A 27,118-nucleotide genomic window follows, 5' to 3' on the forward strand; every position below is an offset into this window, starting at 1 on the left:
GTGCTTTTGTAACAAATTGAGAAATTTGTCTCGGAGGACCTTTTGATACCTGCAGTTATCCATCAGTGTTCCGTAATTGCTGCTTTTGGAAATATCTCCTCTAAAATTAATATAAACAGTGCACAGAATTTGGAGGACTTAACATCTACATTGTTTCCCATATACATTTCGTCCCAGAAATGATTTGCCAATTCTCTAGAAAAACTATGTATGTTATGTCCAAGAAGATCCTTTTGTAGGCAGCAGTTTTGTGGGTTTTACCAAGCCTGTCTGTAGCATTATTATCTGACAGTAATTGTCAGAAAGCCCAAGATATCTTAAAAATATTTTACAATTTTCCCTGTTGATGTCTGTAAGTATAGGTCTTAGGCTGACACTGAATTTTTAATAACCTGGTTCTAGTGTTTACCACTTTTGCCATGTCAAAAGTGTTCAATATATTTAGAAAGTTATTACTGATTTCACCCCCAACACTTGTGGTAGTATTTATGTCCCCACATATGATGATATTACTTGTGGGGAGTGAGACTCTTTCCAAGACTTCAGTTAATGTGTCAGAGAAAGTGTCCACATTGCCAGTAGCTGAACAACACGCACACAGAATGATTGACTTCTTATGGATGTTTGTTAGTTCTGTGGCTGCCTATTCAAAATGCTCATTTACAGTAATTGTGATCAGATCTTTCTTAGCTTTAATATGTGTGCCACATCTGATGTAAGTACATGATTACCCATCCTTTAAGGTAGTTCTACAGTAGCTACTTGCACATTCATATAACGAGAGCACTACATGCTGCAGTTTGTCATCTCTATACCAGTGCTCCATAATGCCTATCACCTTACTATTCAGAGACTGTACTTTAACTTTGAGCTGTTTTTAAGGGACTGTACACTTTGATGAAAAATAGGTAATTTGGAGCAAATTTTCATGGTGTTTGTGTACTCTGATGTGTAACAAAGCTTCACTTCATATAAACACAGTCAAGAGGATGTAGGTTTAGGATCGCCATAATTTCTGCTTGACAAACTGGGACATTTCTCTTAAACTGACTAAAAATGGATGTAATTTTGGAAGCAGAAATCGGGCAAACAGGGACACTTCTGTTAAACTTAAAAAAAGTGAAAGGTGGAAGCAAATTTCCCCTTTGATTTGGGAGATGCAAATTCCTTCAGCTATACCAAAATAAATGACCTTTGAAAGATCATTAATGTTTGTTTGGTAGTGTCTGGAACTAACACTGATTTCACAACAGCTGTTGATTTCGTTCTGCCCAACATCATATTTTTTGCTGCTTCGACATTATTAAAAAGTTTGTAGCTTAGCCCAGAAGTAGACAACTGATTTCAAAGACATATGATTTTTAATGGTATGACTGCACTTTGCTAAATGTCCAGCTGTTACTAATTTGTCCTGTTTGAATGAATATGAAACAAAATAACTGTCCATTGTTTTTGAAATGCTTGCAGACTACACATTTGATTTATGCTTTACACTAGCAGAGGTAGGTGTAGACAGGACACAACAAACTTTCAATAGGAAATTGAAAAAGAATGTAGGAAAGTCATCGAAAAGGAAGAAAGTTTTGTTGTTAGGCAGTTCTCATGCCAGAGGTGTAGGCCAACTTCTGCAGGAGGAATTAGGACCAGAATACCAGGTCAAAAATTTTTTCAAACCAAGTGCTAGTCTGGATCAGGTGACAGAAGATTTAGGTTCACTCTGTAAAGGATTTACCAGGGAAGACACCGTGGTTATTGTGGGAGGGCCAGGGAACAGCATCGACAGAGATCCTGGGTACAGTATAGAGTGTGACCTGGTAAAGATTGCGTCGGCATCGAGACACACCAATGTTGAATTTGTATCTGTCCTGAGACGCCATGACCGGCCTCATTTGAACTCTTCTGTTGGGAGAGTTAATTTGGAGTTGGAACGGCTGCTTGGGTCGGGTGCGGGGGCTCATATTGGTGTGGTTCCTGTTGATTATCTCAGTAGGTGGGACTATACCAGGCATGGCCTACATCTCAACAGGAAAGGGAAGGGGAAACTGGCTGGGGTAATAGCAGGAAATTTAAGGGGGGGAGGCACTGCCATGAATGGTAAAATACCAGTGGTTACAGGTGTTGGAGCAGCACCTTTTTTAGGATAGGTAAGACAGAAAGATGTCAAGTTCTACGAGAGGTCAGGATTGAAACAAATCTTCAGTTTAGGAAAGAAATTAAACAGCACAATTCTAGCACATTGGATCACCAATCACAGCTATCAATTATAAATTTTCACCAATCACCAGAAATTTTATCTCCACCAAGTTGTATCTCAGTCCTAGGTAATTGCATTGATGAATTAAAGTCACCCAACCCAATTGACATAATCTGCCTCTGAACACCATGTGACCACTGGTATAGGAACTAGGCCTAAGCACAATGAGAAACTCAGACAGGAGAGTACTGCAGATGTTAGAATAAGGAAAGGTTCTCATAAAAGTATAATTAAAAATAATGTAAGTATATTTCATCAAAATATTGGGAGTTTAAAGAATAAAGTAGATGGGCTTCTGGTTTGTTTAGAAGATTTAGAAGCTGAGAATGAAATAGATATACTATGCCTGTCTGCGCATCACATTGTTACTGATATGGATAAGGTAAATGTAAGTAGTTATAAGCTCTCCGCACATGTAATGAGAGAAAATATGGAGAAAGGAGGAGTTGCCATATATGTCAAAAGTTATCATTGTGCAAAAAGTATAGAAACAAAAAAGTTTTGTGTAGAGAAACATATAGAAGCATGTGCCTGTGAGCTTAAATTAAATAAAGGCACATTTATAATTGTAACTGTATGTAGGTCCCCATCAGGAAATTTTCGTCTATTTTTGAAAAATTTGGACTCCTTGTTGTGCTATCTGTCAGACAGGGGGAAGCAAATTATTATTTGTGGGGACTTCAATGTAGATTCTCTGAAAGAGGGTAATAGGAAAAATGACCTTGAAGTATTACTCGGTTCTTTCAATTTGACACCCGTTATTGATTTTCCTACTCGGGTGGTAAAGGATAGCAGCTCACTGATAGATAACTTCTTTATAGACCAAGATAAGTTTAACCAGATAAATGCTCAGCCTGTTGAGAATGGTCTTTCTGATCATGGTGCACAGCTAGTTACAATATATGACATAGCTCCATTCAGCAATACTAAACAGTCCTCCAAAGTAGTATGTTCAGTCAACGATTTAACAATTGCAAATTTCAGGGAAAGCCTACAGCAGTTAGACTGGGATGAGGTGTACCGTGAACCTGATGCCAATTTAAAATATAATTTATTTCATGACATTTTTGTAAATGCATTTGAAAACTGCTTCCCCAAGAAAATAGTTAAATATACTCGTAAGAAACCTTGTAACAAACCATGGCTTACTAAGGGTATAAAAATATCTTGTAACCGGAAAAGGGAAATGTATCTGACAGCAAGAAAGAGTAGTGACCCAGAAACTATCAAAAATTATAAAAACTACTCTGTTATATTAAGAAAAGTTATTAAAAAATCCAGGAGTATGTGTATCATGTCTGAAATCAGCAACTCTGATAATAAAATTAAAACAATTTGGAATATTATTAAAAGAGAAACAGGTCAACCAAGGGCAGAGGAAGACAGTATTACCATCAAATTGAATGAAAAGTTTACGAACAAAAAGTCAGAAGTTGAAAATATTTTTAATAATCATTTTCTAAATGTTGTGGATATAGTAGGATCCGGGTGTTCATTAGAAGATGCTAGGCTGTTAATGGAAGAGGCCATACCTATGCAATTTGATACAATTGAAATCTCACCCACTTCTCCCTCTGAAATTAGGAAAATAATAAACTTGCTTAAAAGCAAAAACTCACATGGAATTGATGGCATTTCCAGCAAAATACTAAAAGCTTGTTCTCAACAGATAAGTAAGATTCTCAGTCACCTGTGTAATAGCTCTCTGGAACAGGGCATTTTCCCTGATAGACTGAAATATGCTATTGTGTTATACCTTTGCATAAAAAGGGGGATAGATCTGATGTCAACAATTACCGTCCAATCTCCCTTCTAACAGCTTTATCCAAAATTTTTTAGAAAGTAATGTATTCAAGAGTAGCTTCACATATCTGTAAAAATGAAGTACTAACAAAATGTCCGTTTGGTTTCCAGAAAGGTTTTTCAACAGAAAATGCCATATATGCTTTCACCAGTCAAATTTTGAATGATCTGAATAACCGAACACCACCCATTGGGATTTTTTGTGATCTCTCAAAGGCTTTTGATTGTGTAAATCATGAAATTCTGCTAGACAAGCTCAAGTATTGTGGCATGAGTGGGACAGTGCACAAATGGTTTAATTCGTACCTAACTGGAAGAGTGCAGAAAGTTGAAATAAGTAGTTCTCGTAACATGCAAAGATCAGCACATTCCTCAAACTGGGGAACTATCAAGAATGGGGTTCCACAAGGGTCAGTCTTGGGTTCTTTGTTGTTCTTATTATATATTAATGACTTGCCATTCTATATTCATGTAGAGGCAAAGTTAGTTCTCTTTGCTGATGATACAAGTATAGTAATCACACCTGAGAAACAAGAATTAACTGATGAAATTGTCAATACTGTCTTCCAGAAAATTACTAAGTGGTTCCTTGTAAACGGACTCTCACTGAATTTTGATAAGACACAGTACATACAGTTCCATACAGTGAATGGTATGACGCCATTAATAAATATAGACCTTAATCAGAAGCATATAGCTAAGGTAGAATATTCCAAATTTTTAGGTATGTCCATTGATGAGAGATTAAATTGGAAGAAACACATTGATGATCTGCTGAAACGTTTGAGTTCAGCTACTTATGCAATAAGGGTCATTGCAAATTTTGGTGATAAACATCTTAGTAAATTAGCTTACTACGCCTATTTTCACTCATTGCTTTCATATGGCATCATATTTTGGGGTAATTCATCACTGAGGAATAAAGTATTTATTGCACAAAAGCGTGTAATCAGAATAATAGCTGGAGTCCACCCAAGATCATCCTGCAGACATTTATTTAAGGATCTAGGGATATTCACAGTAGCTTCTCAGTATATATACTCTCTTATGAAATTTGTTATTAACAACCAAACCAAATTCAAAAGTAATAGCAGTGTGCATAACTACAATACTAGGAGAAAGGACGATCTTCACTATTCAAGATTAAATCTAACTTTGGCACAGAAAGGGGTGAATTATACTGGCACTAAAGTCTTTGGTCACTTACCAAATAGTATCAAAAGTCTGACAGATAACCAACAAGTATTTAAGAAGAAATTAAAAGAATTTCTGAATGACAACTCCTTCTACTCCATAGAGAAATTTTTAGATATAAATTAAGGAATAATATTAAAAAAATAAAAATAAAAATAAAGAAAAACAAAAAAACACAAAAAATAAAGTTGTTATATTAACTGAAGTATGTTGTTAAATTAACCTAATTATGTCATGTATTGGAAAATTCGACTCGTTCCACATCATTACGAAATATCGTATTCATGATCCATGGAACTAGTATTAATCTAATCTAATCTCTAATCTAATCTAGCTAAATGGTCTTTAACATCTGCTCTTGCCACATTTGCAGTGGAAACATAATACTTAAAAACTACATATTCTAATCCATAGAGGGTAAAAACTATAGAGGAAGACAGAAATTTGAGTACATTCAGCAAGCGGTTGAGGACGTAGGTTGCAAGTGCTACTATGAGAGGAAGAGGGTGGCACAGGAGAACAAATCGTGGCAGGCCACATTGAACCAGTGAGAAGAATGATGACTCAGAAAAGTCCCTTCTCCCTCATTTTATGAATGACAATTCTTCTGAATATTTTTGTTGAAATTAACACTTCTTCTTTCGTGTTTTGAGTTCACATGAAACAAACAAACACCTTCAATAACAAATTAAGTGATAAGACTTGGACAGAGAAACAGAGAACCACGTTGATGCAAAACTTAAACTTAGTGGAGATAAGGCCAGGATTACGCTATAATATTTCTTTGTTAAAGTTGGTATGTCAAATATTTATGTCAAAGAAACTTGACCGTGTAATAGGGAACTTTGTCAAATCTCACTTGTCATAAAATAAATATGATCCAATCTAGGGCCTCGCTGTAGATTTGATCATAAAAGTATCTTGTCTTCTGTTCACTGCAATGTGTAATGTTACCACTTGAAACGCTAGCATCGCTGCCGTGTTCTGTCACCAGCAGTGTGTTTGTAAATGTAGTTGCGAAGTTTAATTTGTTTGTGCCGTCAACTACAAAATTAATAGAAATATATGAAGCTGATGATATGCTTTACAATGTGAGGCACCCTGAGTACAAAAATAGATTATAAGAATGGAGAATTACAAAAAAAAAAAAAAAAAAAAAAAATGGATGTCATTAGCCTTGAGATACGGCTGGGTGCATCAGCCCACGGTGCACGTCTGACAACGTAAAAAAGAAAAATAATGCCCTCCACTGACGCTACTCTCACGATAAAGAAAAAGTACATATTGACATACTTATTTCATTTTATTATTATTATTTTCGATTATTCCCTTTTGAGAGAGCGATTGAACTTGAGTAGTCATGATTTCTTCTTCTTTCTTCGTTCTTCCCAAATTCTCTTCATACGTTCACTGTGTTCTCTCTTGCGTTCTTCTGACCATCTTTCTCCCGTTCTGTTCTATGTATGTTCTTGTTTAAGTGTGTGTTTCCGTATGATTATTCTAAACTGTTCTCTATTGTTTATGTTGTCTTGTGTGATCCCCAGTTCTTTAATGTCTTCTTTTCCTTCAGTGATCCACTTTGTCTTGTTTTTGCTCTTGTTTACTATCTCAAAGATTTGTCTTGTGAGCCTGCTTTTATTCATCATGCTGATATGTCCATAAAATTTCATCCTTCTCTTTCTAATGGTGTCTGTTATTGTTTCTATGTCTTTGTAAATTTCTCTCATTGGCGTCTTCACCCAAATTCCTTCCCGAAACACTGGTCCATATATTTTTCTCAGAATTTTTCTTTCCTGCTTTTCACTCTCTCTTATCTTAGTATGACTATGAATCACTGTAATTTCTGCAGCATAAAGTGCTTCTGGTGGGACTACTGTGTTGTAATGCCTTAGTTTCGCATTGACAGAAATATATTTCTTATTATAGTGATTCCAAGTGAGCTTATATGCTTTTTGTAATCTGGAGATTCTTTATTGGCTTTGAATTCAGTCCTGATGGTTGGATTCTCTCTCCCAGATATCTGAAGTGGGCAACTTGTGCCACTTTCCTGTATTGAGTAGTAATCGGGAAATTATCTACAGGTTTGTTTTCCATATACTGTTTTTTCTCATAGGAGATTTGTAGTCCAGTTTTCTGTGAGATTTTGTGTAGTTTTTCCAATGCAAGTTTGGCTTCCTCTCTATTGTTGGTTAGAATGACAAGATTGTCCGTGAAAGCCAAACACTTCACCCTAATTCTCTGCTCTTTTTTAATCCCAAGCCGAATTCCTTTTATTTCCTTTTCCCATGTCCTCACAATTTTTTCCAGAACCATGTTAAATATAATGGGGGACATTGCATCTCCCTGGTGAACAACAGTATGGATATGAAATGCATCTGATGTTTCTCCCATTAATTTAACTTTGGAGGTTGTATCTGTTAATGCCTGTTGAATAATTGACCTTGTTTTCCTGTCAATCCTGAACTCTTCTAAGGTGTGAAATAATGTTTGTCTGTCTATTGAACTGTAAGCCATTTTAAAATCGACAAAAGTTACCACAGTATTTCTAAATCTTCTCATTTGAAAAATTGTTTTTGAGTTCCATATCTGTTCGATGCGAGATCGACCTTTGCGAAACTTTTCATTTTATATATATGTATTCTGAGCCCTCCAGTCTTCTTAATCTATTTTTGTACTCAGGATGCCTCACATTGTAAAGTGCCTCATCAGTTTCATACAGTTCTATTAATTTTGTAGTTGTGAAACACAAAATGTAATTATTACTTTGATCTACAATAAAAATGCACATAAAGTGTATTGGGCATTTATTTACTTTCCGATATTGATCCTTTAGTGCTTTATAAATTGCTTCACACGTTTCAGGTATTATTTTAGTTCATGTGCTCTGTGGTATTTGAGTGCTACACTGTGATCTAGAGGAACTCTCTCGTGTAACAAGACATCAATGATTTACTGTGAGCCCGTCTTCTGCAGATATAGCAGTTCTTAAGTGAGTATTGTGCTTTGTGATATGATGACACTTCACTGAGCAAATACTGAAATGTATGCACATCCATTCGTAAGTAATTTATGTACAACTTGACATCCTCCACTAGAAGCTCATGTAACAAATTTTGTTGAATGCTTTTATCGTCTCATCGTAAAACCCATGGCTTCACTCAGGTACGTTTCTATTTTCCCCCAATTCTCTTCCAAATGCACAAACATTGCAATTGTGGTATTTGCAACTGCTGCGCATAACAAGAAGTTGAACTTCGATGACAAACAATATGAGCGTGTAATACCCCATTTTAGTGCCACATCAAATATCTTTGTCAAACAAATTTGATGACTATTTGATCATACCTTTGATCAAATCTTTGTCAAGGAAATATGAGAGTGTAATACCGGCCAAACACACAATAATGGGAACTCAGCAGCATTACCACACAATACTACTACTTAAGGGCCTCAGTCAGCTGTCATATTTCTCTGAAGTCTGAAATCTAGAACAAACTGCTGCCCCGAAAATATTTTTTGGGACACCAGTTTCTTTAATCTGAAACCAGAACTGTCCTGGAAAACCAGGACATCTGGCAGACCTTTATAACTTGCAGTAGTTATGCAGAGAGGAAGAGACCTGCACAGGATAGACAAGTGTGGAGAACAGAATCTAAGCAGTCTTCGGGCTGAAGACATCAACCACTACTCTGAATTTATAACAAATCGTGACAAGGCAAAGCAGCAGTTAAATTCTGTTATGCCACTGGCAGATCTGCTGCTGATGCAGGGCTTATGGGAAACTATCTGATTGATGAAACAATTGAAAATCAAGGCTAGAATAATGAAAATAATAATAATAATAATAATAATGGTTAGATTGCTTCTCACCATATAGTGGAGATGATTCACAGACAGGCACAAAACTGCCTAAAAAAAAATTAGCTTTCAGCCAAAAGGCCTTCTTCTAAAGTAACTCTCATACATGACCTTTGAGTCTGCCCTCGATGGCCAGGGCCAGAAACATTAGTGTGTGTGTGTGTGTGTGTGTGTGTGTGTGTGTGTGTTTAAAATAAGGCTTTGCGGCTGAAAGCTCACTTGTTTAACAACCCTTTTGTTGTTTCTGTCTGCAACTTAGCACCTCCACAATATGGTGAGTAGCAGTCTATTCTTTTCATAATACTCTCTGATTAATAGCATTTTTATGGAATGAATGTATCATTGGGCAGAAAAATCCATGGTTTCAAATTTCATGGCAGGTTTAAGTGGCGTGCTGCTTTGGGACACAAACCCAAAACCTTGACTTTTGCCGACTGAGCATTCACGTATAACTCATTACCATCAGTACACCTCTCCAACCTTCCAGACTTCTCAGCAGCTCTCTTGCACACCTTGCTAGGCTAGTACTCCAGAAAGAAAATATTTCAGCGACAGGGTGAAAGGTAAAAAATTCACGCAGTGAATCAGTCAGAATGAAAGTAATTAGGATTTGCTTTTCAGTAATTTTCTTCTCCTTTCTGAATTTTCAAAAACCAACAATCATGTAATATTTATCAAAGTTGAACGTCTTCATGTTTCTTTAGTATATTCATCTGATTACTGCAGATTTATTTTTCATTTTTAACTAGTTTAAAGAAAAAAGCTCTCTCTTTATTGTAGTGAATTAATTATCTTCTGTCATTGCGTGCTACAAATAGATTACAAAATTTTCAAATAATGATGAACTTTTATTGCATGAGTACAGGTATTGAGGTGAAATACAGAGCAATGGCTATACTTTGAATACCGACTTTACGTAAATTCATATTTTTATTTACATTGTTTTTCACATCTATGGGATGAAGTACTTGGAGATTCTTCCTGGCACTCCATATATAATTCATCGCTCCATGCTCCCCCTGCGGGTCCGGGGATTAGAATAGACCCGAGGTATTCCTGCCTGTCGTAAGAGGCGACTAAAAGGAGTCCCACCTCCTCAAGGGGGTCGTTAGCGCCTGCGTCCGGAGACGGACGGTTCCACGACCTCTATTTGCGGTCATTTTGCTTTTTCACTTCTCGTTTCTTCCTTCCTTCGGTTGGTTCCTTTCTTTGCTCTTTTCCACCTCACTGTCTTCCTTACTCTTTCCTTGTCTTCTTCTCCTTGCCTTCTCATTGCCTTCTTCTCCTTGCCTTCTCATTGCCTTCTTCTCCTTGCCTTCTTCTCCTTGCCTTCTTCTCCTTGCCTTCTCTGGTCTCCGCCTCGGCGTTTGAGGCAGTCTGTCCTCTCTCGCCCTCTCTCTCCTCCTTTTCCTCTTCTTCCTTCCTCCCTGTGCGTGCCTGAAGGCCGACCCACGCGTTCGCACGCGTAGCCGGTGACGAGGTAACGCGTAATTCCCCGCCCTGGGTAGACATGTAAGGCACGCGCGTACCCCCTGGTAAAGGCCAGGCCCGGAGAGGGGTGATTGCCTGAGCTGATACCTTCTGACCATGCCGATTGGTCCCTCCATCTGGTTCTCGGGAGGTGTGACCTGAGGTGTAAACATTCATCTAAGGCGGGAGTGCCCTCTGAGAAGGTCCCCACAAGGAAGGAGCGCGCCGTCGGAGACGCTGGCAATCATGGGGGATTCCTCCGCAATGGATTTCACTCCATCTGTCTCGACTTCTGCCCAAAAACGGAAACGTGACCAGCCATCAGTGACAAAAGTACTACCGCCTGCCCCACAGTTCCTCGTCATTTCTCTATCTGAGGACGGAAAGGATTTTTCCTCTGTCAACCCTTTCGTTATCCAGAAGGGTGTAGATGCCGTAGCCGGATCTGTCAAATCTTGTACCAGGTTGCGTAACGGTACCTTATTACTAGCAACTGAGAGCGCCTTTCAGGCACAAAAACTGCTTCGGGCCACACTCCTCTACACGTTCCCTGTGCGGGTGGAGGCTCACCGAACTTTGAATTCGTCTCGTGGTGTGGTCTATACTAGCTCCCTCGACGGACTGACTGACGAGGAGATTCAATCTTTCCTCGCTGAGCAGGGCGTGACGGCTGTCCATAGGGTCATGAAGAAGGTCAACAATGACCTTGTACCGACCCGGACACTTTTCTTGACCTTCGATAGTGTTAAGCTGCCATCGCGCATCAAGGCGGGCTACGAGGTTATTTCTGTTCGCCCCTATGTCCCGACACCTACGCGCTGTTACCAGTGTCAGCGTTTCAATCACACTCGACAGTCTTGTTCCAATGCGGTTAAATGTGTCACTTGTGGCAGGGATGCCCATGAGGGTGACTGTCCACCTCCGTCTCCTCGTTGTGTGAACTGTCAGGGTGACCATGCCGCATCCTCCCGCGACTGTCCTGTCTATAAGGAAGAACGCTGTATCCAAGAAATTCGGGTCAAAGAGAAAGTGTCCACCTCGGCTGCTCGCAAGCTATTGGCTAGTAGGAAGGCCACGCTGCTCCCAGCGGGGAAATACAGTACTGTCCTCGCCTCTCCTCGGACTACCAGGGAGGTGGCAACTCAGACATGCGATCTGACCTTCAGCACCACGGTCGTCCGTTCGGCCAGTGCTAAGATCGCCCGGTCGACGTCTCCTCTTCCTCCCGTCACCCCTCAGACACAAGCACCTTCATCAGCTTCTGCCAAGACGAAGACCCAGAAGTCAGATGCACGGGCCTTTATGAAGGAACCGTCCCGTGCAGACTTCCTACGTACCTCGACCTCCCAGCCTTCGACCGGTACTTCCACCAAACGTCCTTCCAAGAAGGCTCCTAGGAAGCACAGTTCTCCTTCTCCGCCACGGCGCATTTCTTCTCCTGCGCCACCCAGCAGTTGCCGCCCCAGGCCGTCATCCGTTTCGCCTGGCCGCACCGCTGGTAGCCGAACATCTGGCCGTTCACCGGCGGAGGAAGCTCCCCCTCCCGGCCATCTTCCCAAGATGGCCGATGAACCTATAGACCCAATGGACGAAGACTGTCCGCCTACTGATAGCGGCGGCAGTGCTCGCTCGAAGCCAGGCCCTCCGCGGCCTTCGAGGTGACCCCTTCTTTTATCTTCCTTTTCTTACGATGGCACTTATTCACTGGAATATTCGCAGCATTCGCTCCAATCGAGAGGACTTGAAATTGCTGCTCCGCTTGCACCGTCCGCTCGTCGTAGCCCTCCAGGAAACGAAGCTACGCCCATGCGATCAAATTGCCTTGGCACACTACACCTCTGTGCGTTTTGACCTACCCCCTGTGGTAGGTATCCCGGCTCATGGAGGGGTTATGTTGCTGGTCCGGGATGACATTTTCTATGATCCCATCACGTTGCACACCGGCCTGCAGGCAGTTGCCATCCGCATTACTCTCCCCACTTTTACATTTTCCATTTGTACCGTTTACATTCCATCGTCATCTGCCGTTACCAGGGCAGACATGATGCAACTTATTGCTCAGCTACCTGCACCATTTTTGTTAACTGGAGACTTCAATGCCCACCATCCCCTTTGGGGCTCTCCAGCATCCTGCCCGAGGGGCTCCCTGTTAGCAGACCTTTTCAACCAGCTCAACCTTGTCTGCCTCAATACTGGCGCCCCTACTTTTCTTTCGGACACATCTCACACCTATTCCCATTTAGACCTCTCTATATGTACTCCCCAACTTGCACGCCAGTTTGAGTGGTATGCACTTTCTGATACATATTCGAGCGACCACTTCCCGTGTGTTATCCATCTCCTGCAGCATACCCCCTCTCCATGCTCCTCTAGTTGGACCATCTCCAAGGCAGACTGGGGGCTCTTCTCTTCCAGGGCGACCTTTCAGGATCAAACCTTCACAAACTGCGATCGTCAGGTCGCACACCTCACGGAAGTCATTCTCGCTGCTGCTGAATATTCCATCCCTCACCCTACTTCTTCTCCACATCGCGTACCGGTCCCCTGGTGGACTGCAGCATGTAGAGACGCTTTACGTGCTCGTCGACGTGCTTTACGCACCTTTAAACGCCACCCTACAGTGGCGAATTGTATCAATTATAAACGATTACGTGCTCAGTGTCGTCGTATTATTAAAGAAAGCAAGAAAGCCAGCTGGGCTGCTTTCACAAGCACCTTCAACAGTTTTACTCCTCCTTCTGTTGTCTGGGGTGGCCTGCGCCGGCTATCTGGCAGTAAGGTCCACTCACCAGTTTCTGGCTTGACGGTCGCGAATGACGTCCTTGTGGCCCCTGAGGATGTCTCCAATGCCTTCGGCCGCTTTTTCGCCAAGGTTTCGAGCTCCGCTCATTACCACCCTGCCTTCCTCCCCCGCAAACAGGCAGAGGAGGCTAGGCCACCTAACTTCCGCTCCTCGAATCGTGAAAGTTATAATGCCCCATTCACCATGCGGGAACTCGAAAACGCACTTGGCCGATCACGGTCCTCCGCTCCAGGGCCTGATTCTATTCATATTCAGATGCTAAAGAACCTTTCTCCTGCGGGTAAAGGTTTTCTTCTTCGTACTTACAATCGCATCTGGATTGAGGGACATGTTCCCGCATGCTGGCGTGAGTTTATTGTTGTCCCGATTCCTAAGCCGGGGAAGGACAAGCACTTGCCTTCCAGTTATCGACCCATCTCGCTTACCAGCTGTGTCTGTAAAGTGATGGAGCGAATTGTTAACTCTCGATTGGTTTGGCTGCTCGAGTCTCGACGCCTACTTACCAATGTACAATGTGGATTTCGTAGGCGCCGCTCTGCTGTTGACCATCTGGTTACCTTGTCGACCTTCATTATGAATAACTTCTTGCGGAAGCGCCCGACCGCGGCTGTGTTCTATGATTTGGAGAAGGCTTACGACACGTGTTGGAGGGCAGGCATTCTCCGCACCGTGCATACATGGGGCCTTCGCGGTCGCCTCCCTCTTTTTATTCGTTCTTTTTTAATGGATCGACGGTTCAGGGTACGTGTGGGTTCTGTCCTGTCAGACACCTTTCGCCAGGAGAATGGGGTGCCACAGGGCTCAGTTTTGAGCGTCGCTCTCTTCGCCATTGCGATCAATCCAATAATGGATTGCCTCCCAGCTGATGTATCAGGCTCCCTTTTCGTGGACGATTTTACCATCTATTGCAGCGCGCAGTGTACACGTGTCCTGGAGCGCTGTCTTCAGCGTTCTCTTGACCGTCATTACTCCTGTAGTGTCGCCAATGGCTTCAGTTTTTCTGCCGAGAAGACGGTCTGTATTAACTTCTGGCGCTACAAAGAGTTTCTCCCACCGTCCTTACGACTCGGTCCCGTTGCTCTCCCAATCGTGGAGACAACAAAATTTTTAGGTCTTACATTTGACAGGAAACTTAGCTGGTCTCCACATGTGTCATATTTGGCTGCCCGTTGTACCCGTTCTTTCAATGTCCTCCGTGTTCTTAGTGGTATGTCGTGGGGAGCGGATCGAACCGTCCTGCTTCGTCTATATCGGTCGATCGTCCGCTCCAAGCTGGATTATGGGAGCTTCGTATACTCCTCTGCATGGCCATCCATCTTACGCCGCCTCAACTCCATACAACATCGGGGTTTACGACTTGCGATCGGAGCGTTTTATACTAGTCCCGTAGAGAGTCTTCATACTGACGCTGGCGAATTGCCACTCACCTACCGGCGCGATATACTGCTTTGTCGGTATGCCTGTCGGCTACTGTCAATGCCCGACCACCCGTCTTATTGCTCCTTTTTTGACGACTCTCTCGACCATCAATACGGGTTGTATGTCTCTGCCCTGCTACCCCCTGGAGTTTGCTTTCGTCGCCTCCTTCAACACCTTAATTTTTCACTCTCTGCAACCTTTCGAGTGGGCGAGAGCCACATGCCACCTTGGCTCCAGGCTCAGGTCCGCGTTCACCTTGACCTCAGCTCGCTCCCAAAAGAGGTTACCCCCGGTTCGGTCTACCACTCCCGTTTTGTTGAACTTCGTTCAAAGTTCATCAATAGGACCTTCATTTATACAGATGGCTCAAAGACCAATGACGGGGTCGGGTGTTCTTTTATTGTCGGGGCACAAAGTTTCAAATACCGGCTCCATGGCCATTGTTCGGTCTTCACAGCTGAGCTCTTTGCCCTCTACCAGGCTGTTCTTTACATCTGCCGCCACCGACATTCTGCTTATGTCATCTGCTCCGATTCCCTGAGCGCCATCCAGAGCCTCAGTGATCCGTATCCGGTTCACCCTTTCGTGCACCGGATCCAACGCTCTCTTCAGCAGCTGGTGGACGTCGGTTCTCCGGTTAGCTTTATGTGGGTCCCTGGCCATGTCAGTATCCCTGGGAACGAAGCTGCAGATGCCGCGGCCAAGGCTGCGGTCCTCCAGCCTCGGACAGCTTCTTGTTGTGTCCCTTCCTCAGACTGTAGCAGGGTCATTTGTCGGCGCATTTTATCGCTGTGGCATGCCGATTGGGCTGCACTTACAGACAACAAGCTTCGGGCCTTGAAACCTCTTCCCGCTGCTTGGACGTCCTCCTCCCGCCCTTCTCGGCGGGAGGAGGTCGTTTTGGCCCGGTTACGCATTGGACACTGCCGGTTCAGCCATCGCCATCTGCTGACGGCTGCGCCGGCGCAGTTCTGCCCATGTGGGCAATTGCTGATGGTCCGCCACATTTTAATGTCCTGTCCGGATTTCAACACACTACGTCTCGATCTTAACCTGCCATGTACTTTAGATGCCATTTTAGCAGATGACCCACGAGCAGCTGCTCGTGTCCTTCGTTTTATCAATTTGACACACCTCTCTAAGGACATTTGATGATGCTGTTTTTTAATCCTCTGCCTATCAGTCTGTCTTTTATCGTGTTTTCCCTTTTAGTTGTTGTTTTAAACTTGTGCCTCGCGGTGCATTCTTAACGTTGTAAGGGCGCTAATGACCATTGAAGTTGTGCGCCCTAAAACCACAAAAAAAAAAAAAAAAAAAAAAAGAAATCGCTCCATGCAGTACCTTCTGTGATGTAGAGATGTCTGCTCTCAAACTCCATCCACTGCACACTTCCCAAGAAGTACCTTGAACAGATAATAAAAATATGAAACAATATTTGAAAATATTTATATCATCTAGAAACAAATAACATCTTTTGAGACTACTTTGGTCCAATTTAATTACTACAACTGTAACAAAACTAATTTTACATACACTTGTTCATTTATAGACAACCAGGATACAGAAAATTTCGCACCTTTAATGCCTATGGGAAAGAAGCCAAATTTTGCACCTCCACAAGGGCAAAGCTTGTTTTAGGGATGAATATTTCACTCTGCAGCAGTGTATGCACTGCTCTGAAACTCCCAGACAGATTCAAACTGTGTTGCCTGACTAAGAACATTTAATATCCTTAAATTTGAGAGTACTAGACCAGCTATCTGTGCCGACCATCTTCTGTGGAGTAGAGAAGTGTTGTGAAAATGGGTCAAGAGATTTGACTGCAAGATTGCAAGCAAAGTTCTCACACTAGCACACAGTTTTAAACTATCAGAAATTTTATGTTCTACTTGTTAATATTAAATGAATATGAAGAATAAATAATAATTTGATACTTAACTTCAAGTGGCGAAATGTATAGTACCACAAAAACACACAAAACTAAAAGGGAATGTTATTTATCTTTCAGAACTGTTAGTGTTTCTTTGTTCGGGAGGGGAGAGAGGATATATCTGCAAAAAATTTAAGAGTATAATTGAATGCTAGTTACACAAATCCTGTAACATACCATCACTTTCAGAATTAATGCACATCTGGTGTGGGTAACATTATTTCAAAATTATTTTGTATAAATGCATTGTATGGTGTAATATCTTTGGGGAGGAGGCAGGTTTGTTATCTTTGGGTGATCACATTTGTGCGTAACAGACGACAGTGGTTGCAAAGCAGTTTACATAATTCTACAATAATTTCCAAACCCGAGTTCGCATCCCAGTCTGATGCACAGTTTTAATATGACAAGAAGTTTCATATCAGCAAATGATGATTCTGGCCACCTTTGACAACCCACTTTACACTTATGATTGTGTCTTCAGTGGTTGTTATTCAGCAGATGATGTAGTGCTGATAGTTATTCACACCAAGGCCCACAAATAGATTTTCTCTTGAAGTTTTTCTCACTTTTATGATTTACTGTGGATCAACTTTCAGGTTTGAAAAAGGACCCTCTTGCTGGTGATGGGATCTTCACAAATGATTCATAAAATCTCTTGTAGGCATTGTTCCAGACTGACTTTCAGTGAGACCACAAATATTATGAACCAGTTGGGAACCGACTTAGTGCCACCCTCCCCTCTACCGTGTTCTTCTTGCTCTCACCCAAAATAGATTGACCTAGATTTGTTTTTGGGAGCACAGCAGTTCAAATTACCACCCAACTCTCCAGATTTAGGTTCCTTTTGTTTACTTAAATCACTTGAGATAAATGCCTGGATGGTTCCATTGAAAGAGACACTGTCAATTTCCTTCCCTAATCCAAGCTTGAGTTCTGTCTCGATTTACCTCATTGTTAATGGGATGTTGGCTCCTTTTCTTTCACCCGCCCCACCTGACACATTGCCTATTCCTTTGTACAGCATGTAACTTGTTGGTTACAGGTTGAGATTTTCAGTCTGCTGGTTTTTTCTTACTCACTGGAATGCATAAACATGTACAAATAGTGCTATACCCAATACGTAATGTGTCCACTTCAAGCCCCTGTTACTGATAAGATGTTACACATACACTGAGGAGATGAAAGTCATAGGATAATGATATTTACATATACAGATGGGCGGTAGTATCGCATACATGAGGTATAAAAGAGCAGTGCAATGGGGAGCTGTCATTTGTACTCAGGTGATTCATCTGATAAGGTTTCCAAAGTGATTATGGCCATATGATGGGAATTAAGACTTTGAACTCAGAATGGTAGTTAGAGCTAGAGGCACAAGACACTCCATTTCAGAAATCATTGGGGTATTCAATATTCCAAGAGCCACAGTGTCAAGAGTGTGCCAATAATACCAAATTTGAGGCATTATCTCTCACCATGGACAGTGCAGCAGCTGGCGGCCTTCACTTAATGACTGAGAGCAGCGGCATTTCCATATAGTTGTCAATGCTAACACACAGGCAACACTGCATGAAATAACCACAGAACATATCTGTTAGGACAGTGCAGTGAAATGTGATGTTATGGGCTATGGCATCAGACTACAAACTTGAGTCCCTTTGCTATCAGCACAACATCGCCTGCAGCATCTCACCTGAGCTCATGACCACAGTGGTTGAATCCTTGGCAACTGGAAAACTGTGGCCTGGTCAGATGAGTCTTGATTTCAGTTGGTAAGAGCTGATGATAGGATTAAAGTATGGTGCAGACCCCACAGAGCCATGTACCCAAGTTTTCAGCTAGACAGTGTGCAAGGTAGTGGTGGCTCCATAATGGTGTGGGCTGTTTTTACGTGGAATGGAATTGTTTATGTTCAACTATCCGAAGACCATTTGTTGCTGTTTGTGGACTTCATGTTCCCAAACAATGATATCATGTAATCGGGCCACAGTTGTTCTAGATTGGTTGGGAGAACATTCTGGACATTTTGAGCAAATGATTTGGCCACTCAAACCACCCGACAAGAATCCCATTAAACATTTATAGCACAAAATTGAGAGGTCAGTTTGTGCACAGAATCCTGCACCAGCAGCAACACTTTCACAATTGTGGCTTTCTGTAGAAGCAGCAGGGCTCACTATTTCTGCGGGGGACTTCCAAAGGCTTGTCGAGTCCATGCAACATAGTTGCTGCAGTACGACAGGCAAAAAGGAGGTCCAACACTATATTAGGAGGTATCCCATGACTTTGGTCTCATCAGTGTATAATTATGTGCAGATTTATTATGTCTGTTCTTAATGTGAACATCGTCATCCTTCCATTCTGAAATGCTGCAAGTAAGCTAATATTGTGAGGCAAAATGTCATCTTCATGAATTATTTAAACTACTTTTGAACTCTAGGTTCTGTACATTTAAGATCAAAGTAAGAGTTAATTATTTGTTTTGTTTTCCCTTCTTTGTAGAGGAAGAAAGCGAGATAGAAGCTGAAGATGACCCGTACGATACCAGTGGGAAAAAAGCTTTCTTGACCATAAGGAAGAGGCATGCAGAATTACGAAATAAGAATAAAAGCCTGTTACTTTCTTATTCTGATCAATCATCATCTGAAAATGAGAGTGAAGAACCAATAGAGAAGAAATCTCATTATGATAAGCCAGTTATTCGACATTGTACAGAAAATTGTAGGTGAAATTATTCTTTTTGAAGCAATTACCAAAATTAAAAGTGGAGTAAATACAGATGTCAGTGGATTGTGCCCCAGTGAACATGTCATATAATTAATGTTATTCATTGGTCGGTATGAAATATGTTTGTGATCTGTATGTCTTTTGTGTATTAATAAGTTTTTATTTTTGTTAATTCAAGCATGTAAATAAATATTTCACATTACAACTCGATAGTTTGATTAGTGCAAACTACCAAGTCTGTCTGGAAGAAGCTGTATTAGCAGTCACATATGATTATCTGCAGTCCTGGTCATTTTACATAAACACACTTCACACATTTATGTTAAGATAGTGAACTGTCAAAAGATAGTCATCCCTGTTGCATGCTGCAACCTTTGCTCTCCTCTTAAAAAGTTAATGACATCTACACTCCTAAAATCATCAGGCTAAATACACAATTTTTAGTACCACAGTCCAAAGAAGTTTTAATGAGACAGTGTAAACAGGCAGGATATTAGTGAAATACGGCGGAAAGAAAACAATCAAGACAACAATGTGCAGCATTCCTGATTGCAGGACTGTCATTGTGCCACAAGTAAAACATGAAAAAAATTGATACTGTGGTCCAAAATGATGTTTTAAGCACCAGTCATTTAACATCTAATTACTCATCCCCCCTCCATAACTTTAGATAACTTGTAAAATTAACTAAAATAATGCAGAAATAATCTTTTCAAATAGTTTGACACATTTCCGGGAGTCTTTTTTTGTGTGTTCTGGACTATTGATTTGCAGTAAGTAATATAGTGCTCTTCTATTAATTGCTGTACTGGAGTCTTTTGATAGTGTGAAGAAAAAAAAAATCTGCAATGCAATTGGATAGGTAAAAAAAAAAAACTGTTCATAAGCAGCAGCAGGAGAAGACGCATATAAAGGTTGAAGAAATGTGCAGGAGTTGGGCAGAAAGGTTGAAGGGAGAAACAAGAGGGATGAAAGAAAAGTGATGTTTCCAGAATGAGATTTTCGCTCTGCAGCGGAGTGTGCACTGATGTGAAACTTCCTAACAGATTAAAACTGTGTGCCAGACCGAGACTCGAACTCGGGACCTATGCTCTACCGCAAGTGCTCTACCGCCCGTGAAAGGCATAGATCCCGAGTTAGTCTTGGTCCGGCACTCGGTTTTAATCTGCCAGCAAGTTTCAAAGAAAAGGGATGTTGAGGTGTCGGAAATGGGGAGAGTTTGGAAAACTCGTCCAGAACCTGGTGTCAGGGGAGACTTACCGGATGGAATGAGAAGTAAAGACTGATGGTTGGGGACTACATTCTCAGTCTAGGACTCTATGGAATCGAAATTTATCTGTACTAAGTAAATTGTTTCTGCTTAAAATATGAGACTACTGTTGAGTGCATTACTTTTGGAATCTTTTGGAAAGTGATGTCAGTGAGTAAATTGGATGATAATTACTTAAGTGTTTCTTGTCACATTTTAATGTGTCTGGAAAAATTCTGTATGCCAGTGATGCATTACATAAATCAGTAAGGAATATGTGAAACAAGAAAAAGGCAACCACTAAGCTTTAGGGACGAGTTGTGGCTGTTTATGACAGTTAGAAATTCTAAATTCTCATTGACCACCTACAATGTTTATAATAGTCACTGCCATGTAGTATTCTTTTGTGAGTGTGAGTAACTTGTTGCTGTCAAAAAAAACTTCACAGTTTTAAGTGAGCATCTAGATTGACGCTGGAACACCTCGACAATAGCAGGTTAACAGCATCTTCAGTGGCAAACAACCACCCAGAACTGTTTCTGTTATATATTCATGATGGAATAGTGTTGACAGTCTGGAGCTCTGACTGCTTGCAATGCCTGCAGAAAGTGCGACCTGAGAATAACATAATGACTACTTTTAGTTAAATTGACAAATTCAAAGGGCTGTGTTCCTTTGTTGATAATAAGTCTTGCAACACGTGTTCCTGTTAGCTGGAAGTATTTTCCATTTTCTACTTTGAGTACAATAGCTTTCATATCATGGAACATAGTCTTTCTTCACTGATGACGAAAACTGTACAACATTACTGAAAAGACAGCCCGAGTCGACTAATGCTTGGGCAGGTTGGCCATAAGAGATGACCTCAGTAAGATTCCCTGACATCTTGAGGACTGTTATCTTTGGAGGATTTGTGTCTGTGGCAACGTCGCCTCAGTAGATAGTCACCTTGCTTAGTTTTCCTGAAGTCGGCAGCCAGGCGAGCTGCTGGTACCTCTGTATGGCAACAGGGAATGGCTACGTCACGTTGGGGAGTGACCTCATCCACGGAATAGTGAGCGGATTCATCCCACAGATCAACTGTAATTATCTGTAACTGACTGTTGTGAATGTAACTTGTGATATTTAATGTCTGGTGTTTTTGTATTCACTGAAAACTTGCCTTCTTTCTCTATGTCGAGGGCATTCACGGTAGAAACACACTGACATGATACCATATTTCCTCCAAATGCTTGCAATTTGTTCCAGGTATTGAGCTTCTCTTTATTGTTCTGTGTGGTTCGTGGGCTGTGCCATCCAGGTAAATGTATGCATTTGTCAAATAGGTCATGTCGCCCCCATCTGTTGCGTTTGGTGATTTCGGTCAAATCATTTTAGCTGCTTCATCGGGTAATGTGCAGAGTTTCCGGAAAACACTGTTCGGTGCCTGATGTGGATCTGACTTATTGCTGTTTTTTAATCCAGCTGTGTCCTGAAAATACAGATTGTAGAAATTATATATAAAAACAAAGATGAGGTGACTTACCGAACAAAAGCGCTGGCAGGTCGATAGACACACAAACATACACACAAAATTCAAGGTTTCGCAACAAACTGTTGCCTCATCAGGAGAGAGGGAAGGAGAGGGGAAGACGAAAGGAAGTGGGTTTTAAGGGAGAGGGTAAGGAGTCATTCCAATCCCGGGAGCGGAAAGACTTACCTTAGGGGGAAAAAAGGACAGGTATACACTCACACACACGCACATATCCATCCACACATACAGACACAAGCAGACATGGTCTTTAAATATGTCTGCTTGTGTATGTATGTGTGGATGGATATGTGCGTGTGTGCGAGTGTATACCTGTCCTTTTTTCCCCCTAAGGTAAGTCTTTCCGCTCCCGGGATTGGAATGACTCCTTACCCTCTCCTTTAAAACCCACTTCCTTTCGTCTTCCCCTCTCCTTCCCTCTCTCCTGATGAGGCAACAGTTTGTTGCGAAACCTTGAATTTTGTGTGTATGTTTGTGTTTGTTTGTGTGTCTATCGACCTGCCAGCGCTTTTGTTCGGTAAGTCACCTCATCTTTGTTTTTATATATAATTTTTCCCACGTGGAATGTTTCCTTCCATTATACAGATTGTAGAAATGATATTTTGCTTGTATTACAGTTCCTGTCCATGTAGGTGAAGGCATTTACATTGTCTAATTGGAGCCATGGTGACGTAGGAGTTTCGAAGGTGCGCTGCTTCCACCACACAATGTCATGTCAAAACCACAAAACAAAATAAATCCAAAGGCATTGTCATTACCAGTATACAACACTTAGCACTGAAATCATGTTTATTACTAGCACCAATACAGTCATAATAGAATGAACCTTCTTGATAGTGTGCAGCTATTTACGCAAACATCAATTATTCCAGAATGCTGTTATTTATAAAGACATTAAATACTCCAGAATACAGAATATATTTCAAGAAACATCCAGAAATCATAACTGCTAATTAACTAATAAATGCTGGTGGACAGGCTTTAAATGGCAACATCAGTAAGCCAGCCACCGAATCTAATAACAACGTCTAGTCGCTACGCCACACCACAAGCACCATAGCTTGCGGCATTATTCTGTTAGAGATGGCAAAAGTCGGTAGCATCTTAAAAAAAGGTTATAAGATGAATATCAGCAAAGATAATGGAATATAGTGGAATTAAATTAGGCAACACTGAGGGAGATAGGTGAGGAAATGACACACAGTAATCGATGAATTCAGCTGTGTGGAGATCAAAATATCCTATGCAGGTAGAAGTAATGAGGATACAAAATGCAGATTTCAAACAGAATTTCCGAAAAATGGAAATATGTAAACATTGAAAATATGTTTTAATATTAAATTCTTTCAGAAAAGTCTTTTTGTTCGGTCTGTCGCCTTGTAAGTGAAACACTGACGATAAGCAGTTAAAACAAGAAAACAGCAAAAGCTTTTGAAATGTAGTGCTATAGAAGATTGCTGAATATTAGGTGGATAGACTGAATAACTAATTAATTGAATGGGGTAGAAAACAAATTTATGGCACAATTTGATTCAAAGAAAATAGCTTCTTACAGAATATTTCTTGAGGCATCAGGGAATAGTTAATTTTGCAATGTAAGTTTATGTGGCAGAAAGGCTTCACAAAATTTAAGCACATTGAAAAAGATGTAGTTGCAATAGTTACATATACATGGAGATACTTGCATGGGTAGACTTACTGCATCCTACTAGACTTCAGACTGAAGAGCACTACAACACCACCTAATTTACAACAAATCATGACAATGCAAGACACCAGTTAAATTCTGTTCTGTAACTGGCAGATCTCTTGCTGATGAAAAGGGGGTGGAAGGTGTAACCTCCACCGTGTGCCATACAGTGACCTGTGGAATATGTATGTAGATGTATATATAAATGACAAGCATTTTCTAAGCTATCTAATTCAAGTATGAAATACAAGGCAAATCATTCTTTTCACTTATACATTAAATACTAGTGCGTGAATCATGTTTGCTTCTTCTCAGTAATTAATAATTAATCTACTTAAAACATCCGTACCATTCTTGGTTTGCTTTTGAAACCTAGTATTAATTTTTTTTAATTGGTATTATTAAGCTTTATCGTCAGTTTCCTAATTTTTCTTTCAGTCAAAAGACCATATGGATTTTAACTCATTAGTTCTTCTTAAGCCATAATATCTGTGTATAATAATTTGGCATTGTCTTTTCTTTACAATTGAAACATGATATACACTGAAGCGCCAAAGAAACTGGTATAAGCATGCGATTCAAATACACAGATGTGTGAACAGGCAGAATAAGGTGCTGCCCTCGACAATGCCTATATGAGACAACAAGGGTCTGGCTCAGGACAACCCCCCCCCCTCCCCCCTGGGTGCCCCTGGAGGTGTCATCTGCCCTCTCGCAAGCCTGATTCTGACCTCTGATTTTATTTATGGATGCCACCCCATCCTTGTTGGTGATGGATGGTAACCAAGCGGAGTGATCGCCTCCAGCCTGTCCACCTCCAATTTGGATCCCTATTCTGTGCTTATTCAATGGAACTTCAATGGATGCTACTGTCTCCTCCCAGAGTTGCATTCTCCTATTTCCTTTCACTCAGCAGGTTGTGTTGTTATCCAGGAACCTCATTTTACTGATGCTCACTCACCTACCCTTTGTGGGTTCTGTGCTTTCTGACAGAACCAGGCCAGCCCTTTGAGGGCTTCTGGTTGCATTTGCACATTGGTCTATATGGACGTTGTTAGTACCTGAATCCCTCTTCATACCACATTGGTAGCTGTTGTGTCCAGGTCTACTTGGACACTGAGGTCATGGTTTACAAACTCTATTCCTCCTGACAGGCCCCCTACAGCTGCTGTCCTAAATGGCCTCATTCAACAACACCCACCTCTCTTCCTCCCCCTTGGGGATTTTAATACCCTTCACCGTATGTGAGGCTGTACATTGTCTTCGACTCGGGGGCTCCTCATTGAACATTCTTGCAGACCACAACCTCTGCCTTTTTATTGATGGTTCCTCTACTCATTTTATTGCTGCATATGGCACTTTCTTTGCCACTGATCTTTTGCTCACGTCCCCTCCCCTTTGTCCTTTCTTACATTGGTCACCGCATGATGACCTATGCAATAGTGACCACTTCCCATGATTCTCTCATTCCCTTACCACCTCCCAATGTCCCGAATACCCTGCTGGGCTTTTCATCGTGCCGATTAGCCTCTTTATACCTCCCAGGTCATGTTTACACCTTCTTTGTCAGGTTGTATTGATGAAGTCCTTCATGATGTGTCCGATAAGATAATTTGTGTTGATGAGCCCCATTTACCACTGGCCAGTTCAGTGATCGTATCTATGATCGTCATCACATCTTAAGCAGTACCTGCCCTCTGCTGATCTTATTACCTTTAAACATCTTCGCACCAAAGCAAGTTACTTATTAAAACAGAGCAAGTGGGTCTGTTGAAAACACTTTGTCTCCTCCCTAGGTTTTTCTGTCCCTTTGTCACAGGTGTGGGCTACACTCTGCAATCTCCTAAATTGTCAGTGATAGTCTTCTATTCAACATCTTGCAACCCATTTTGTGGCAGCATCGGCATCAGCCTCATATCTAGCCATCTTCCTCATCCAGAAACAGCAAGATGAAGTTTCCCACTTCTGTTCTACCCTTTGTCAGACGGAATTTTACAGTGAACCTTTTACTGCAATGTCTCGTGCAAGTTACTAGAATGGATAATGGCTCATCAGCTCAGTTGAGTCCTTGAATCTAGGACCTTACCAGTGCAGCTTTCAGAGGGACAGTCTCCAATCGATAATCTGCTTTGATTGGAAACAGCAGTTTGGCAGGCCTTTCCTCAGTGCCACCATCTTCCCACTGTTTTCTTAGATTTTTGTAATGCCTATGACACAGCTTGGAGTCATCACATCCTACTTACACTCCATGATTGGGGTCTTTGAAGACCCCTGCAGATCTTTACTCGCCAGTTCCTGTCCCAATGGTCGTTCAGTGTTTGGGTTGGCTCTGTTCTCAGCTCACAGCAGACCCAGAAGAATGGTGCTCCACAGCGCTCCATATAAAGTGCCCTTCTTTTTCTCATCATTATTAGTGGACTCGTGGCCACCGCTGGATTGTTGGTCACCCCTGCTCTGTATGTGGATGATTTCTGTATTTGGGGTAGCTCCCACTCAATGGCCTCTGTGGAATGACAGTTCTAGGGCACCATTTGGCATGCTTTCACATGGATTCTCTCGCACAGTTTTCAATTCTCTCACATTACATCGAGAGTGATACCTTTCTGTCATTGTACCACAGTCTATCCTGATTCAGATTTCTACCTTGATACCCAATACCGGACTGTGGCCAGTTCCATTTCTTGGGTCTTCTTTTGGACAACAAGCTTACTTGGATGCCCCATATCCGCCTTCTGAAGGTTGGCTGTTTTCATAAACTCAATGTCCTTTGCTTCCTTGGTCACAGCTCATTTGACACTTCCCTGCTTTTGTCGGGCATTAACAATGTAGGAAAAGATACTGTGCTACTTACTGTAAAGAAGACCTGTCAAACTGCGTACAGGCACAACTAAAATACACTCACATATAGCTTGCAGCTACAGCCTTCGCCAGTAAACACACACACACACACACACACACACACACACACACACACACACAGGTAAGCACACCTCATCAACACACAAATGTCAACTCCAGCATCTTGGGCTGGAATGCAACATCACATGGTGGGATGCAAGCAGCAGTCTGGAGGGAGTGGGGAAGGGATAGTAGTAGTGTGTGGGTGAGGAGAGACAATTGCTGTCTGGTGGACTGTGCAGGAACTAGGCTGCCAACAGGTGCAGCATCAGGAGCTTGTGGACCAGGG

At 41.6% G+C, this 27,118-nt stretch overlaps 1 protein-coding gene across 1 annotated transcript in view; it reads left to right on the forward strand.

Moving 5' to 3' along the window:
* The window catches only part of LOC126412257 (box C/D snoRNA protein 1), a 110,722-nt gene extending 91,085 nt beyond the window's left edge, over positions 1–19,637 (forward strand). Inside the window, exon 7 of the mRNA XM_050081760.1 lies at positions 19,237–19,637. Within this exon, the coding sequence (XP_049937717.1) occupies positions 19,237–19,463 (227 nt within the window). The 3' untranslated portion in view covers positions 19,464–19,637. The remainder of the gene's footprint in view (positions 1–19,236) is intronic.
* The last annotated feature ends 7,481 nt before the right edge of the window (positions 19,638–27,118 follow it).

This window comes from Schistocerca serialis, chromosome 7 (genome assembly GCF_023864345.2).
Source record: "Schistocerca serialis cubense isolate TAMUIC-IGC-003099 chromosome 7, iqSchSeri2.2, whole genome shotgun sequence".
Classification (NCBI taxonomy): Eukaryota; Metazoa; Arthropoda; class Insecta; order Orthoptera; family Acrididae; genus Schistocerca; species Schistocerca serialis.